Source organism: Patiria miniata, unplaced genomic scaffold (genome assembly GCF_015706575.1).
Source record: "Patiria miniata isolate m_02_andy unplaced genomic scaffold, ASM1570657v1 HiC_scaffold_24, whole genome shotgun sequence".
NCBI lineage: Eukaryota > Metazoa > Echinodermata > Asteroidea > Valvatida > Asterinidae > Patiria > Patiria miniata.
This window is the reverse complement of record NW_024037063.1, coordinates 13,923,681-13,942,038: the sequence shown is the minus strand read 5'-3', so window position 1 is coordinate 13,942,038 and position 18,358 is coordinate 13,923,681. Positions and strand designations below refer to the sequence as shown.

The 18,358-nt window shown below is 40.9% G+C and overlaps 1 protein-coding gene across 1 annotated transcript; it reads right to left on the bottom strand.

Moving 5' to 3' along the window:
• Positions 1-3,033: 3,033 nt before the first annotated feature.
• Positions 3,034-17,752, bottom strand: LOC119732471. The gene is made up of 2 exons (XM_038205995.1): positions 17,076-17,752; positions 3,034-5,336 (listed from the first exon to the last, which is right to left on the bottom strand). Exon 2 carries the CDS (start codon positions 4,740-4,742, stop codon positions 3,459-3,461), a length of 1,284 nt encoding a protein of 427 aa, XP_038061923.1. The 5' UTR covers positions 4,743-5,336; positions 17,076-17,752; the 3' UTR covers positions 3,034-3,458.
• Positions 17,753-18,358: the final 606 nt, after the last annotated feature.

Genomic DNA, 18,358 nt, shown 5'->3' with positions numbered 1-18,358 from the left:
CTTATTTCCATGGGGCACAAAGATGTAGGCATGTCAAAAATCCTTAAAATGTACGCGAACTTAATTAAGCACGTGTGGTTTCTCCTTTCAAATATACTTTCAGGTGTAGATTATCATGCGGCATGCACGCACGTTTTGTCCAAAGCAGATCATTAGGAAAATGACATTTACAAATGAAGTTCATGACGATAATCACTTTTTTCTCATGGCTTGAGGGCTGAATTTAAAAAAGCGTGAGTACTGGGACAGATATGCTGAGCTATAGTTTATCATGTCAGTTTGTATATCAATTTCTTATTTGACTTTGAACGTGACATCTTGATATTTTAGAACTCTGACATGATGAGACTTGACCGCAAATCTACCGTGTCTGAAATTTCCTCCAGAAAAAACGGGTGTTTTTTTCCTAGTGAAAAAAATCAAAGAATTGTGATGGAACGCGTGCACACATCACAGGCCTATAATGAAACCTCGATTTCCTCCTGTGTGTGTTTGTTTCAGCCGGCCCAGCTAATTATATAACCTTGGTGACTGCCCGACTGCCAAACTTCGATTTTTCTGGCCCTTTAATTATCGCGGATGTGACATCAATAGTAGACACCATCGGTATATGTACATGAAGCATAATTCGATTTCTCCGGCAATTGAAATGATGATGATGATGACGTATACGTGTAATTGCATTTGCACTACATAAACACTGATGCGGCTGCTCATCAAAATGGAACACTCCTGCCCTAGGTGGCGCTATATTCCGGGCGGCACAGGAGCAAAACCAGAACAGAAAAATACACAGGAATTAAGCCTGACCGTAAAGAAACTCGGTCCGGTTGTACAGTGCACTTGGGGTTGAGGATGGGACTCTTTTGTGGGGTGGGGGGGGTGAATGAAATTTTAACAATAAAAATACAATTTTTAGGTGAGGGGGAGCAAAGGACGGAGGCAAAGTTCTCAAGGGGGAGGGGGCGTGTCCCCGCTCTTTATGCAACCCTGCGGTTGCACGTTACATAAAATACATCAATGGCCTGAACTGCTCTTCATTACGTTCAAAGTACTTTGTCATGCACATAAACCGTTCCACTGAATTCTCACGCATGACATTAAAGTTTAAAAGCCAGTGCAGTCAAAAGGCAACCATACATATAATTTCTTTCGAAGCGGCCTTTGGTTGTGTTCAGTTTATAACTGCGCGCGTATTTCAACAACTGATATCCTATATATCTGCCCTAGAACTTCTTCAGCTTGTGTTTTTTTATTTAAATGCTGATACACTGCATGCTTATACCGTGTTTACCTGAAATTACACAATCTTAAAAACAAAGAAAGTTTGTGACGATTTGATCAAAGCAGAATCGTTCTCGGAGGCCAACAAAATAATGGATTTTTGTTTGAATGAACTCCAATAAACCCCCGGCACAAATTACGGGTTGGACGCATATAAATACATGAGTGATATAAATTTGTTAAATAATTGAGGGCTACATCTGTCTCTGACGGTTTGTATTCAATGAATTGATTAATTCTTTTCTGGCTTGGATTACCATCACGCAATATCATAACAACACCAGACACATCATAGAATAAGAGTATACAAACAGTGGGATTCTTTTATTCATTTCACGATGTAAATATTCAGAACTCCACAACGGATAAACATGACAATGAGCGTTTGTTTGTTTGTTTGTTTGTTTAATTGCTGGATTGTTCTTTGTTTGCTTGTTTTTCTCATCACGTGATTCTCACAGGAAGAGCATTGAACATTGTATTGCTAGGAGCAGAATGCCACAGTGATTAATTATAGCGATATCACACACATTTGTTTCAGAACTTTGAAATCTTATATCTGACCTTTACCCCATATTATACCATATGGTTAACACATCGAACATCATTTCATAGGAGAGAGACACAGCTTAATTTTACCCCGGCTCAATTCGTTCTATGAGTTACTTCAAGTTGTACACAGAAAATTAATTTTTGAGTTACACTTTTCTCGAAGATCCCTCGTCCTCTACGACTTGAATACTGCATATTTTTGGGATGGTTTAATAATACTTTCGAAATCCGTTTGTTGGAAACAAGTTCCATCTGTCAGAATAAAGGCTATATATCTTTGGCCAGGTATTATTACAAAGTGATCCATACACATAAGACAACGGAACAAATTTATATTGTGAAATATCAAAATACAAAAACTTACAAATATTATGTTTGAATACTCCATGAGTTTCATTATTTCAACATTTTGCTGAATAAGACTCACGTTCATTTATTAAGTGTTGTGTTGAAATACTTCTTTTTTTCGGAGGGTTTATGCACGTAAATATATTTTAAATATACCCCTGTGTGACATTTTACCATTAGCTATTGACCTTTTCATCAAGCAGTTCAGCAGTTGAGAAATGATTGATATCTTGTAGACTCAAGAGTTATTCTTATTGCTGCATATTAGTGCGATTCACATTAATATTTATAGAGAAGTTATATCATATCTCGTAAACCTTTCACACTTACATTCATTACATGAATATTGGATGTGATCAACCATAATTTATCATAACATTGATACTTTGCAATAGTACGAAAGAATTCAATGATGATTGTAAGCTTTTATATGTCCAGTGAAATATTTTTATATTATATACTCAGCCGAAGTGGGAACACGCGCCGGGGTATATAAAATGTCAATTGGCCCCAACTACTGCATGACGCAACCATTATGAAATCACAGTGCTTTTTTTTCTCAACTATACGCATGCAAAGGTATTATTGCTTGATACATATTTTTTGTGCTCCTATTATTGCAGAACCCGCTGCTTTAAGGGAATCTATATTCAGTAACCAATCATCAGCAGGGCCCAATTTCATAGAGCCGCTTAAGCAGAAAATTTGCTTAAGCACGAAAAAACATTGCTTAGTAAAATTAGGTTACCGGCCAAAACTCCATGTGATGTACATTGCTTCTGACTGGTATTTAGCTGTTGTTTACTTAGCATAACAATCGCATTGAGTTTTGGCCGGTAACCTGATTTTACTTAGCAATGTTTTTTTCGTGCTTAAGCAAATTTTGTGCTTAAGCAGCTCTATGAAATTGGCCCATTTTAATGTGTGTTCGAATCCTGTTTAAGTTTCCCGTGGGCAGACACCAATTTAAATAAAACTGATTAATACCCAAATATCATATACACACCCTTGTTATGCAAGACATCATTGATATTTGTCAAACTTTTTTTTATGAAGAACAGTAAAAGCATGTGTAAGGGAAGTGTTTGTAACACAATGCCCGATATAAATAGCTTATTATTCACGATCTGCTTTACATTATCTCAGAGGTTTGAGGGAAGGTGAGACTGTGAAATACTGTCTTTTATTACAATACATTTTGAAGATGAAATGTTTTTTGAATACAATGTCCAAACCCACATGATCTATCTCGAGGAGACTTAGGTTGATTGACGTTAACTGTGTTCCTCTTCCACAACGAAGCTATGATCCCTCGATAGCACAGGGAAGCACTCCACCTTATGGCCTCGGTTCCAGTGGAATCTCTGACAATCCTCGTTGCAGTATCTACTCAGTCGGCACCTGGAGCACAGCCTGAACTTCTGGCCGGTCTTGAGCTCCTCAGACCGGCCGCATCCAGGCGAGGAACACCAGCGAATCATCTTGAGGTGCGGGGTACGGAAGACGGCAGTTCGCTTGCTGTTGGTACCCGGGTTGAAGGTCCACTCTAGGTGGGCGCCGTCCCCTTGCCGTAGGTTCCCCCCAAGCTGTGCGATCAGGCCAGCTACAAGGAACCCCGATTTGGCGATCAGATCCCTGCGGACCATGTAGTGCCAGAGTCTGCTGGCTTCTTTCATGACTTGGTATTCCCGCAGTAAAGTCCGGCAGGTGTTCCCACCGCTCTCCCCCATCAGATCCAAGATTCTCAGGCAGGTCTCTCCGATGATGATGTTCCGAGTGCGGCTGAGGAGACTCACCACGGTCCTGATGAAACCACACTGGCAGCAGACCACCATGACGTCGCGGTCCCAAGACGCGTACAGGCAGTTGTAAGAGATGGCGAGAGCCGAGACAACCACGCTGCTCATGCTGTAAGAAGACAAGACAAGGTCTTCCGAAGCAGAGGACACCGACTCCCGACTTATCTTCCTTTCTCTCTGCTGTTCGTGCCGACTGTTGGCTTTGTTCTCTCGAAGATTCTCAGATGTCCTGAGACACGACAAGATGAGTCTGTTCATCATAGGAATCAGATCTACTCCTGCTTGGGCGATTCTCTGTAAGGAGGGCGTGTACAGACAAGACATCCAGAGAATCCGCAGAACACTCTGCATCTTCAGATCAAGGCAGACATCCGGGTTTCCCGCATCGGTGCATAGATAACCCAAGCAGTGTTCTAGGAGTGTTTCTGCAAGACGTTGCACGATCCGACAGTAAGTGAATTTATCCACAGAGCTCAAGTCATCCAGCCCGTCAAGGAGTTGATCCAACGCCGACTGGTCCTCCGCTCCAGGACGTCTGAGATGTCGGCCAAAGTTCCGGATATGTGCCTCCAAGTCTCCATGTCTCAACGCAGCCACCACCTTACTAGTGGGTGATACCAAGCGGGTAGCCGGCATACTGCTGGTGCTTTGGTAAGCACTCTGACTACTAGTAGCAGGACTGGAGCTCCCCCCATCTTGCATCTCCACATCTGCGTCTGTCGAGCGAGGGATACCCGTGTATTTCGATCTCTTCTTCATCTTATTAACTCGTTTCGCCTCGACGCCTCCGGTATCTTCGCGCAAGGACGTGGCGAGACGACAGTGACATCCTTGGCCGGCCGCACCTCAGTGTTAACCTGCCAACGTTTCCACCGGCACCATGGAGTTTCTCACGGCCATCCAATGCATATTTTAACACGGTAACTGTGGGTATTCGACATCCAAGTCCGTGCTGAGTCATCCAGGACGGTATACCGCATCCAGTTGATCAAAAGCCGATCGTCTCCGTGTGGAAAAGTGCTCAGAATTAACGCAGAACTTTAACTTCACAGAAACAAAAATGGCTGCTTGAAAACTTTGGCCTCCGTGCAACGAGTCACCTCTAATTTCCCGTGCAGTTTATTTTTAACACAAAAAATAGCCACAATGGAACACTGACACCCATTATATTCCGTTTCAAAAGCCCTTCAATGCTACTTCACGCTTGGCTGAAGGTTTGACTGTGGTTCCTACTTTTAATAATCCTGTTTTGCCCGTTGCGTAAAAGCAAAGTTTGGTCCACCATGGCACTTCTTAGGTTATGATGATTGGGCTCTGTTGTGGCAACCGTGGGCCGGGGCAGCACAGTCAAATCTGCATGGAAAGGAGAAAAAAAAATCTTTGATAAGACGAAATCAATAAAGGCAACACTATGGCCAAATTTTCTTTTGGTAGAATAAGCACTTCCAAAAGACCGGCAAACAAATCAGAGCATTGGTATGCGACGACTCCGTGAACTTGCAGGAATGTCGGGCTTTCCACCATTTTGTTATAGTTTGAGTCATGACATGTCGAGGCCGGGTTTCGAAGCAGGTTAATTAAAAGCGTGAAAGAAAAGGCAGAGTTAATCTGGCGTCCCAAAAATCTGACGTGAAAACTGATGAATCATAGCCTATGCGATCTTGGAAGTACAGTCCTTTCTGAGAAATAACATGGGGAAATAGTTCAATGCATAGCATTGGCGTATAGTCCTTTGATTAATTGTTATACTTAACGGGCATCAAAGTTCATCAATTAAAATATATAAGTTTTCAATAGGGCTAGATGGTTCAGTTGGTAGAGCACCGGAACGGTAATCTGGGGGTCGCAGGTTCAAACCCCGATCCGGTCAATTTCTTTGTTCAACTTTGACAAAATGTAATAAACGGAATCAGTTTCCCTTTGGGGTTTATTTGACAATTAAAAATAAGTTCACTCATTTTAAAGTCAAGGGAATTCAATAATCATTGGTTCGAGAAAGGCTTTACTCATTTGCTTTCAAAGTGACAGATGATTAAAATGGCCTTAAAACACAGTCGGTGATTTCTTGAAGATAGAATCTCCGGCCCCTTTGGGTAGAACATTATAACAAGCAATACCATGCCACGTTGCCACATAGTTTCTTCACGATATTGCTTCTAAGCGTAGTCATTCTATTTGTTAAAGGCTACCTCTTAATATAAATGCTTTTAGATTTATTAAATACAAATTCTGACAACCATGTAAGACCCTGATTCATTCATTCATTCATTGGAGTATCGTATGATCATTGTGTCATTTTAATTTTAGATAAATACCAACCGTGTCGGTGAATATATAATTATGTATGTATGAAATGTCAAAAACTGTACTTTCATAATTTGAATGAAAAAGTTTTAACTATTAAAAAGAGAGAATCGGCGATGTTAACTTGAAATTCAATTGATCATCATACAGTCTTTATACATATCTATTGAAAGATTGAGCATTTGAAGCTATTTTGTCTAGATTGGCCACTATTCCAACGACCGTGTTTTTACCAACAAAGTGCAAGGCCGTTATTGCTAGCATATTTAATGTGGACAGATGAATGTCCACTAGCCTATGATAGCATATGCTTTGCCACACACACATAACTCTCTCGGAGGAAAGGAATGTATTGTCTGTCATCCATTGCGATGGAATGGCTGCTGACGTCACCGCACCGATGACGTTTCTGACGGCGTTCGGTGACCCCGAATCATGACGTCACAGCTGGGGTCAAGATCATCTGCCGTGTGACGAGCAGGCCTAGCCACATGTTTAGGAAATTGTATTGTATCGATCTGGTGAAACTGAAACACGGTGTAAATAATGGAAAGGCTTTGATGCACTGTAGTTTTAATTACATTGGGTGATGATGAGCCCATTCTCAAGGTAGATATAGGTCATGAATCATCAATTATTACTCACCCTAGTTCTGAAAAAAATACAAAATTTATTGTGAAATTTGGTATTTGAAGTTGACATCACTCAACTAATTAACGAATTATAAATATATGGTATCATCAAAAGTATTTATATTCCTGTCTGGAAGCTCATACAAGCTCGCTGGAACAAAGTTTTGCCAGGGGTGCTGGAATTTCTAATGCGAACGCGGTAAAAGCCCTTACGGCGTGGCTTAAGGGCCCCTAAAAATGTTGGATTCTGGATGCTCTGTGGTGCAATCTGAGGCGATTCCTTGCCACTTTCATATGACTTTTTTAGCAAAAGCTTTTTTGAGATGATAAGGACAATTTATTTCATTATTTTGTTTAGAACATACTGTTACTCTTATAACGTTTCTACTGTACTGAAAAGTCGAGAGCCCTGTATTTTTATTTCCGTTTTTCCCCCATTTAATTCTGGAAAGAGAATTGTATGATTATGCATGGCATTGTATGCACATATTATTTGTTGCAAGGCTGCTTTCTTATATATACATTTAGTAAATTCCTTCGTGTATGTTTTATGTTTTATTTTCCGAGCCCTTACGGCGTGGGGTCCGGGGCCCGCTTATTGGGCCCCGCAAAATGTTGGATTCTAGAGGCACTGTGATGCAAAAAGTATGAACCTGAAGAAAAAAAAGTTGTTTGGTTCATGTTAAAACAAATGATTCCACTGGGACGGATGGATTTCTGTTCATACAAATATTCACAACTTAGTTAGCCAATAAAATAGTTCTAACTCAACAAACGATGTAGCTCTAGTTATATTTGCAGTGTTATTTGTTTGCTAGGGAATGGCAAATATAAAAGACTAAAGGGTGTTAATCTTGAGTACAGAATGCTAGCAACGTCAATGGAACTTTTAAATGAAAAAAAAAACACCAGGGGAAGGTATGAACAGTGTGCCCCTATTGAAAGATAGAATGAAAAAACTCCTACAATTCCTGGCAAGCATAAACAACTTTGCCACCATTGTCATGGCCGAGGTTATTGCTTTTGGGTCAAGCATCCATCATGGCGTAACTCTGCGCCACAATATTGCGTAAGTTGCTAATGTCGTCCTTATTGTAAAATGCGATGAAAAAAGTGCCGACAACTCCTTGCAAGCGTTAACAACTTTGCCACCACCATTGTCATGGTCCAGGTTCATTTCTTCTGGGTCAAGCATTCATCATGGCGTAACTCCACACTGGCGCCACAATATTGCGCAAGTTCATAATATCATAGACATGTCATGACTTTAGATAGTTTGAGAGAAATATCGATTCTGCACTGCCTGAAGATTTAGAAAATACCTCCTCTAAAAAATGTACAGTGTTTGTACAAGACGCTCGAAGCGCCGCGCTTAGTCGCGGCAACGCTAAAAACGAAAAAAAATCGGAAGGAGATATTTTTAGAGCAAGCATAATGTATAGCGCAGCGGCGCAATTTCATCGTCGTAGAACACTGCTGGCTCGAACACATTTTTGCCCGGGAGTAGGGGTGCTGAAGCATATTCCAGCACCCCAATCCAAAAAGTATGGGGTGCTGCAGCACCCACAGCACCTCCGTTCCAATACATTGGTAATGAATTGATTTTGTTGCGATCAAAATTACGCACTGAAGTAGTTATGTAGTTTCAAACTTTGGAATATAAATATCTAAACCTTACGGTTTGAAGGTTCTCTCGAGAAAAGATTCTGATAAGAATGTTTACGCGCGAGAAACTTTACCTCTCTCGTCTGGCGAACAATGCGGATCGGACGGCTCGGGCCTTAAAATCTGTCTCGATCTCTATCAGTTTCCTTGAAACGTTTACACTTTGTTAAGAAGCGTTTTTCTGGGGAAGATAATGTGTGGCATGCATCAACAAAATCATATTACTAATACATTGTTGAGAGCCGGCAATTCATTACCACTATATTTGACGGATCTGAAAACTGACCTGTTTGCAAACACGCGTCGTTCATAATTATATACGAAATTGAGTCATAAGTCAAACTGTTTACGAGATTGAAGGTAGAAGAGCGGGCAACAGTGATGACGTTATAGACGTTTGATTTTGTTCATATCAACTGTCAGTGGCGTAACTGCAGAGCGGAAATCGTAATTAAGGGGAGGGGGATGGAGGCACACCCCCCCCCCCCTCGTTTGACGCCTGTCTCCTTTGTGCCCGCACTCCGAAGTTAGAGAAGGCAAGATACCCCCCCCCCCCCCCACACACACACACACACACACTCAGTCGTTTTTTGCTATGCTTCCGAGGATTGGCTTTGTGTACCACGACCACATTGCCCCATGCAATGAGACTCTGTAAAGTTACGCTTGCCTGATTGTTCCTATGTGCTCACATCTTTTCATTTGAGCAAATTTTTGAGTTATGAATGAGGCCTGCGCAGAGGGGAGATGTACAGCCTCACCACTACCCTAAAATCTTTTGGAAAAAACGGCGGAAGAAAGCATTATCAGAGGTGGGGAGGGGCTGTCGAAAGACCCATCCACGTCTCGCGTGGCACTGCTTGCTGTCTGACTGTATTTAGGCATCGTCTGCTCTCCAAACAGAACTTTATGATTACATTTCTAGAAATTCGTTTGGAGCTCGCGATAGGTCATGTAGGAGATAATTACACTTACTCAGACGTTAACGGGTGGGGGTATATATCCGGACATTCTGGAATTTGTATTCTTGTGGAGACATTTCTTTGTTCTCGGGTAGTAAAGTTTTCGAGTTTGAAATTGAAGTTTCAAAATGCTCTTATTTTAACCAGAATTAATTTCCTGGGCTGAAATTTGGACTAAATATCCCTTTTCTAAAACTCTTCCATTTGCGACGGATCAACCGACCTTGGAAATTCCTAGTTTTTGAGTAAAATCCATAAATCTATTTCGTGAAATTCTTGTGGAGACGTATTCATTTATAGAAATGTTTTTGTGGAGACGTATACAATCTTTTGTTCCCTATTGTGTGCATGTCTCCGTAAGGTAGTAAATTCCAGCATCCCCCCCCCCACACACACACACACAAACACACCCATTTTGACCGGGGGTGGGCTATTTGGATCATCCCCCTACTTTTTCGTGATGAGAAAAATATGCAGATTTTGAGATATTTTTCGAACTCGCCAACAACCAGAATGTATTCAATAGCACTGAAAAACGGATAATTTGTTTGAATGCGCTTTAAATGCAAGTATAAAAGTATGAAAGTATAAATAAGATGTACCTCTGTATCATGAACAGCGCCCCCTAGTGTAATGTGGTGGTCCCTCCGGTCACACCCCCCCCCCCCCCGACCGCTTTTGGAATTTCCACGACCGTTAAATTTTTTTTTGGACTTTGGTGTCCCCCGCCCCAGTCCCCGTCACAGATGTATACAATAGCCGGCTGGCTACGGGCTTCACTACGAACAGCCCACCAAAAAGGCCGCCATATACTATAACATTCATCGTACCTTTCAAATTCTCATTCATAGACATGTACGTAATTTGGCTGTATAGTGTTTATATAAGTTACCAATCACTGTCATTGTCACGTTGAACGCTGAGTACACACACAGCCAACTCAATTCCACATCCGTTTCGACAAAAATAGAACAAGGAATCATACCTCCCAATTGACCACAAAATCTGATTATTAGGAACAAGGATCACCAATTTCTGTAAGCACGCTCTCGATTTCCTTAGCACAAATTAACTCATCACTTACGTTGTAAAGGTCCTTCACCAATCAAGCGCCATATTATTGAGGTAAATAGCCTCCTATAGTTACCAGGGATTTTTGTTGTATTTTCATTCATTCTCGATACGTGCACAGTGTTTACACAGGCACGGTCACATAAAAATGTGGGTATATGATTTACGTCGTGCTGATGAAAGCAATATCAATATAATGCAGTATACACACACGTGCGGCTATGCATGCAAACTCTGAACTAGTTTATAAAATATAATCAATTACGGCATGTGGAAATAACTGAATTAATCAACGCTGGAGCTCTTAATTTGTTGTTTGAACTTGTGCAGATGTATAATTGTAATATGTGAGCCTGACATGATATATAAAAGGCATTGTTTGTTTATTCAAATAGACGTAATGTACACGCTGCAAGTTACCAAAAGTACCTGCACAATTATTTGACTGTGAATACGTATGGGCGGGCTAATCAAATGCTTGATAACCGAGGGAGCCATAAACTTCGCATCGTCGAATTTCTTACATTTTTATTTCATTCAGACCGCAAGGTAAGCGGTCTGACGCCATGTGGTTTTAAATCAGAAGGCATTGTTCATATCCCTTTGAGAAACAAGTCGTTTTTTCCCACCATATTTGTCTGTGAATTTGAATATAATATGAGTGAATAATCGGCCGCACTGCTTGTGCTCTTGAGCAAGGCACTTTACCGATATTGCTTCGTCCTTCGGATGGGACGTAAAGCCGTATAGGTCCCGTGTGTTGTGCAATGCACATTAAAGAACCCAAATATCGCTAAGAGAAGGGGTTTGCCCCGGTGTTTCTGGCAGTGGCTGCAATATGCGCCGCAGCATCTTGTCAACCCTTATAAGGTGCTACATAATGGGTCTCATACTTCTCATAAACTTTATTTACCTTTCTTTAATAATTTACCTTTCTTTAATAATAGACATGATTTCCAGCGCCTTGAGTACCTAACTGTTGGTAGACACGTGCGCTGTATAAAACTCCGGTATGATTATTAGTATTATTATATTACATTAAAGCCTGACTATTTCTCAATCCACTCCTTTTTACCCCACTGCATTCGGGTCCCTAGGTCTTGAAATACGATCAATTAAGTGAAATGATGTACATTTTACTTGGTGGGCCACTCTCATCTGTAATGCAATCAACTTCAGTGCCTATTCAATGCCTGTTCAATGCTTAACCCAGATTCAGCATGTCCAGGTGAGAGTGGCCCAAGTAAAATTTACACCCTTTCATTTCATCGATTGTATTTCTGGATCTAGGCACCCAAATGGAATGGGGTAAAAAGGAGTGGATTGAGAAATAGTCAGGCTTTAAAGGGAATATACATCATTTGCTTTTGCTGTAATTTTCAGAAATGGATGGAATTGGGGGGTTGGAAATAAATAGCAAATATAGTTACACTGACTTTTTTGAGGTTTTGGGTTCGAAAATGCTATAAAAACCAAGAAAAACAATCATTTTCCTGTAGTCTGGTTCCCTGACTCCATTTAAGAAGAAACAGAGCAGTTTACATATATTGGGGAATTGTAAGGTCAGGGAACCAGTCTAGCTGGCTTGTACCCGTTCATAGGTGTGTAATCGATTGCAAACAAGTGCGATGGTCAACTGGGGCCAGTATTTGAAAAAAGCCAGTTTTTTCCAACGCTGATCGGCCGATCAGCGGTTTTTTTTTTTGATGTTTGCAAATGTTGTATTTTCCCTTTAATGTCATTGAAGAAAAATCATTAAGTAGTTTTAATTATTTGTTGAATATATATTTAATTATTTGTTGAATTATTTACTGAATGTTGCTCTTTGTTGGCACACTCTGTGTATGCAGCTCGGAAAGAAGTAATTGCCATACCAATGGAATCGGTGTCCATCACTAATTTAAAGTTGCCGATAACATCACCATCTTTGTGTCTATATTATATTATACATTTCATCGGATAGACTATCAGCAATGTACACGTGTCAGAACTGGTGAAACAACTACACGAAATGATGATATCAGAGTCGTATACGATGTATATCTCTCGTTGTTTCCCGAAACACCTCGTTGATGTTGATGTATGAAGCTAAAAGTATTCCTACTAATGTCAGATTTACTATATCAGAAGCTATAACATGCATGTTCTTGGTAAAAAAAAATTCAATGCGCCATATTTTAATTTTTATTTTTTCTTAGTGTATGCCGCCACAGGCAGTCAGCTGAAAACACGTTCCCAAACCTGAATCCAGTTCGACAAATTTAATTTTGCCATTTCCTATGGGTTCGTCGTGTCTGCTTTCACTGCATGCGAAATGCACGGTTAGCAAGTGGTTTATTCCGTATAACATAACAACTTTAACTCACTGCCGCAGGCCCCAGTTACGTTAGAGTTCTATTAAAATGGAAAATGCATCCCTTAAAAGGTGACCCTGTTTCAGATATGACTAGTATCCTATTTCTCTTATGTCGGTGACGTGCCTTTAAGGAGCCATCCACCTGGAACCAGGGCCGGCCTAGTCCTCATTTTGCATTATGCAGAGAGAATCGACATTACCAATTCGTCCCGTGCTACAAGTATCCCATCGCGTGGGGTGCAAGGTATTAAAAATGCATGTTTTAAAGGGGGTGGTAAGATAGTCATATTCTTTGTGATTGTAAGTGTTACTGGTTTGAAAATGACGTAAGTCTTATACTTTTAGGCTTGTATGGAAACATGCAGAGCCAACGTTATGTCCTCATGCACATACACAAAGCAACAGATACCGTGCCATACGAGTACGAGTACACGAGTACAAGGCAATAGTTCCATGAGGACGAGTATGATTATATTTTATATAACTGACATACAGATCCTTGTCATTTGATTGGTGGAACTCGCATCACGTGACATTCGTTATTGCTCCCATTCACGCCGGGGATCAAAAAGTCCCATTCGCCCATGGGGAATGGGAAATACTATTGAACAGTTAGGATCGTTCTCGTTCCATGACGCGGTATTTGTGTGCAAATGCATGCGCGTTCAGCGTTGCGCGTATAAACAAAAGAGGGACAACACTGGGTCCCCGATTGCAGGTAAATACACACTTATGTGTGTGGGTGAGTTGGATGGTAGACAGTTTACTCGGCCATATATTGTATTCATGCATGCAACTCAAATATTACAGATTTGCTGTCGAAGGCCGGTTTGATAACACTGATGCGCATGCGTCTAATTTGCATAACACTGATGCGCATGCGTCTAATTTGCATATTACTCTCGAGGTACCGGTACGGCCCGGGTGCGCGCACGGACGGTGCCGTAAGCCGTCTTCACACGTTACCCGGCAGCCTTGGGTTGTACGACTTGGGTTGTACCACTTTTGTTCAACAAAAATGTACTTTCTCTGAGCCATCTCTCCTTCCATCACTACAGCGCTCCAGTGGGAAAAAATGCAATGAAAAATGTCACTATAGGATCAACCATCAACAACTTATGGCCCACCCAACCACAAACATATTCCGATATATATTTCCGCCGCAGATATTATGAGCTTACAGAAATTAATCCGATTGACTTTTTTTAATGGTATAAGTCGTGACGGCCTAAGTTGCCTTGAGGAATATATGAGCTTAGGAGCTAGATGGCGCTATACGACTCCAATTCACAATGCGTAATGTGATAACTGGTATCTTGCTTTTGGCAGTAAGGAATTAGGCCTGTGGGTCTAATAAATGGCTACTCAAGGCATACATCCGCTCTTCTCACTTAGGATTGCTGAGAGACCTTTCACTGGTAACCATCGAATATAATATTTACTATAAATTATATACAATATATTACTTACCAACGAAGTATCACTACTGTGGTACTCGTAATCATACTCACACTCGTGGCAAAGAACTCGCACTCTTACTCATGAGTATAGTCGAGCACAAAACCGAAAAAGTTGCTAAATTGCTAAACCTTTTAGCCGAGCTATAACTTCCTTTACAGGCAAAGAACAAGTAACAAGACAACAGCACGATATCCAAATGCCCTGCACCCATGGACAAATCATATATATTCAAACGTCCATTCACATTATGATTGGTTTCAAAATAACAAGTATTATATCTGTTTTATGTGCGATATTCTTTTCTGATATTGTATAACACTTTGGCTTTTGGTTGCGTTATTTACAACCGTGTCTGATTTATTCACGTATAGAAACTGAAGGGTTCATTTGAGGTTCTATTCTAACACGTAGAGCTCTATCTTTACATCTATCGATGTAGACAAAATGATTGATTACTGGGCATGCATGGCTGATTTTCATCACTGATGACTCTCCGGCGTATAAAGTTCCTTGGCTGAAGTCTTTGCACACTCCTAATCATGATATCTTTGCCAGCCCGTTGGAGCATAATTCATAAACCTTCTTCCACTTGCATTCTCTAGATTTAATGATAAAATATTTATCATATATCCGATGCTTTGCTGCACTCCGCGATTTGAAATAGCTAGACCTAGATTGTGATAGAGTGAGCCTGTTTTGTGTATAGCCGGATATACCATGTCGATCGTGTGAAATGAGAGTGACGGACATGACCATAATGTAATACGGAGTTAATGAAGGGAAAATATTGATGCTGAGCTTATTAACAACGCTTCAGTGGCCATCAATTCTGTTATTGTACTTCACTTGTTTGTTAATATCGGAGTGTCTGTATTACATGGCGCAGTAAACAACACAAATTTTCAATGTGATATTTGTTCATGCGACTTTGTTCATGCGAGTCGGGCCTACAGTGTGCAATTTTGAAAGTTGGAAATAAAAACATTATATGATATGAAACGGAAGGTTTTTTCAATTCTGATGCAGTCACACTGTTATCACACGAACATTATCTAAATATAAATCTAGTGCACAGCTTCAGCATGAAATTGTAATCCTTAAAATCACCCATATCTGTATTTTCATATACATGAACGTCAATATTATTGCATTTCAATCTCGCAAGCAGTTTTGTTTTTGTATCGGTGATGTCTGTACATTTCTCCCCATGGCACTGCCATGCACAACATGATCTACTAATTTATTTCACAAACTGTCTGGTCATGTTCGAATCAACTTTCGTTCGCTGTCACTCTGAAATGTCACTCGCCATAACATGCACAGACGCTGATGCAGTTATCTGCTAATGTTCTTTTGTTGTGCAAGTGCTGAAATACTTGGACGTCATAAATCAAAATGTGAACGCAAGCACGTGGCATTGTCGGACAATTATTGCAAGTGGAAATTGACGTCAGAATGGCAAAACGGGTAGAATGCTTTGAGTGATGTTTTCAATTTTCATCTTATTATCAATTTTCATCCTTTTTCAATGGACAGCCTCAGGCCGGAAAAAATATTATTGATAGCTATATCCGATCGCGTGGTAATGCTGCATGCTGCATGAATTTTTTTTTACGCTGCACTAGTGCACTACAATTTATCAAAATGGGCATTTGTTAATGGGTCTATATATAACTTTTACAATATGAAAATGCATGTTATGCAGACTAACATTAGGTTTGTCACTCGCTGAATGGGACAGCCCCGATGCTGACGACCCTTCTTATTTTCTGTGATATTTCATAAACAAAATAAAAGTCAATCGATCTAAAAAAGACCACAGGAGGAAGCAAAAAGGAACTTGGCCTTCAAATATTCTAACCGTAATTTAGGATTACCGAGGATAATTACATTGGAGTTTAGAATATGTACTCGGTATAATAATCGCTAAAAAAAGGATCGACGTCCTTAAGTGTATTGGAGGAAAGAAGCATTTATAGAGGCGATACAACGATTATAAACTTGAAGAAACTGCACTCTTAAAAAAAATTGGTCAGATTTGACTAGAAGCCAGTTAAATTTGACTAGCCGTTCAGGGTCAGCTGGTGCAACTGACAATCAGTCAATCCGACTAGATTTTTCCCAGACATTATTGAAAAATAGTTAGGCAAATAACTAAAATTGGAGTCAAATCCAACTACTAGTTCTCGTCATAGTATAAAACTTTGCATGTTTAACTAAATTCCTTGTCCTTTTTCAATAACTAGGAAAACCATGCAGTCAACATTTTGACGAAGTTGTTTTTAGACCGTGAACGCAGGAGCACACAACAAATATATAGGCCTACCGCAAATGAAGATCAGAGAAGAGCAAGCTCTTTGCCTACTTGGTGTGACGGTTGGTCCTTTTTACCCAAAAATGTTGACTTTTTGTTTTCAGTAAAATTGGGCAGGTGTACAATCAATGCCGCAATGAGCAGGTAGGTCAATATGAAAAAAAGAAGATTTTTCTGACAGTTTTATAACGATTACAAATGAGCAGCTAAATAAATTACCCTCAAATTTGGTGTGGGGTCTCCCACCCGTACCCCCGCCTCCGAAGTTCCTCCTGGCTGTAGGTCTTTTACATAACAGTTGCACCACTATTCCAAGTTAATACTTACAAGCCAATAATGGTCATCTTTGTTGAACCTCCGTGAAGTTATCAACGCCGTAGAGAAAGTTGTAATATTCCCAGTAAACAGTTACGTACAGGGCAAAACTGAACTAGAGATGACGAGCGCGATCGTATTTCCTTTCGCTTCAAAATGGATTTGGCATACCAGTCGACTTTATGGAACTATAATATATCCACGCCTTCCTCAATGATGAAATAACGTACATGGTGCGTCCCCTGTACATCTCCACACACCCCTTCTCCGGAAAACTACATCCAAAGTACATCCGTACCGTAGAACTGTCTTACTCCAGAAATTTTGTTCAAACATCGACGTGGGTGAATTGATACCAATGCCACACAGAGGCCCGTGAAAACATCTTTATTCCAACTGTGAGGATGCTGTCCACGTTCGGCCGAATTTACTCTTTGAACCAATGCTTTCTCGTGGGGTTGTCGTCGATGACTCCTGGAATCCCCGGCATGCGCGTATGGCCGCAGCGTGGGACAGACGAGACGCGTGTGCAGGGGCCTCCCGTTGCCCAGTTTGTGTGAGATGTCTCGGCCCAGCTAGCTAGGCCGCATGTATGCTGTGATAAAGCGATCCTGCAAGGAAGTCATGAATGTCAATGGCATGATATAAATACATCGTACGGATGCATGCATCCAATCACACGCACACATCAGTCGTGTAGTGTACGGTATTCGGTATATTAGGTTATTGACACTACATGTATGCACTATGTACACATGTACATGTATGAGTATTGCATCTGTAGGTTTGTCTCATATTATAAACACAGGTGGAAATAGGCCTAGCTGATGGAAGTTGGCTTGCCTTATTCTATATATCCGGCTTGCACTCGAAAAGCGTTACCTATATCTAGCCGCTCAATCATAAGCGGCAGGTCCGTTTCAATGACACTTCTCGTAAATGTTGGAAATGATCATTTAACGACTTTTGAAATCTGCGACCATCATTGGGCGGCGCCCCTGTGCATACGTATACGTACGCCGGTAGGATAGGCCGGGCCCCCTAGGCCTACAAAAGAGGGCGTGGTTCCTGATGTTCGGGGCAACTCTCAGAACTCTGTGATTCAAAAAACAGGAAATGGAATCGTCGTGAAACGATAATGAAGGAAACCATTACCGATTCTCATCGTGCGCACGTGTGCGGGTGGGTTTGTTTATGGTGTAAATCGAGGACACAATAATGTGAAACACGGGACAGGACTCAACTCGAGGACGTCCTCGATTAGAAAACGTGCACAAAGCAGTGGGAGCTGTTGC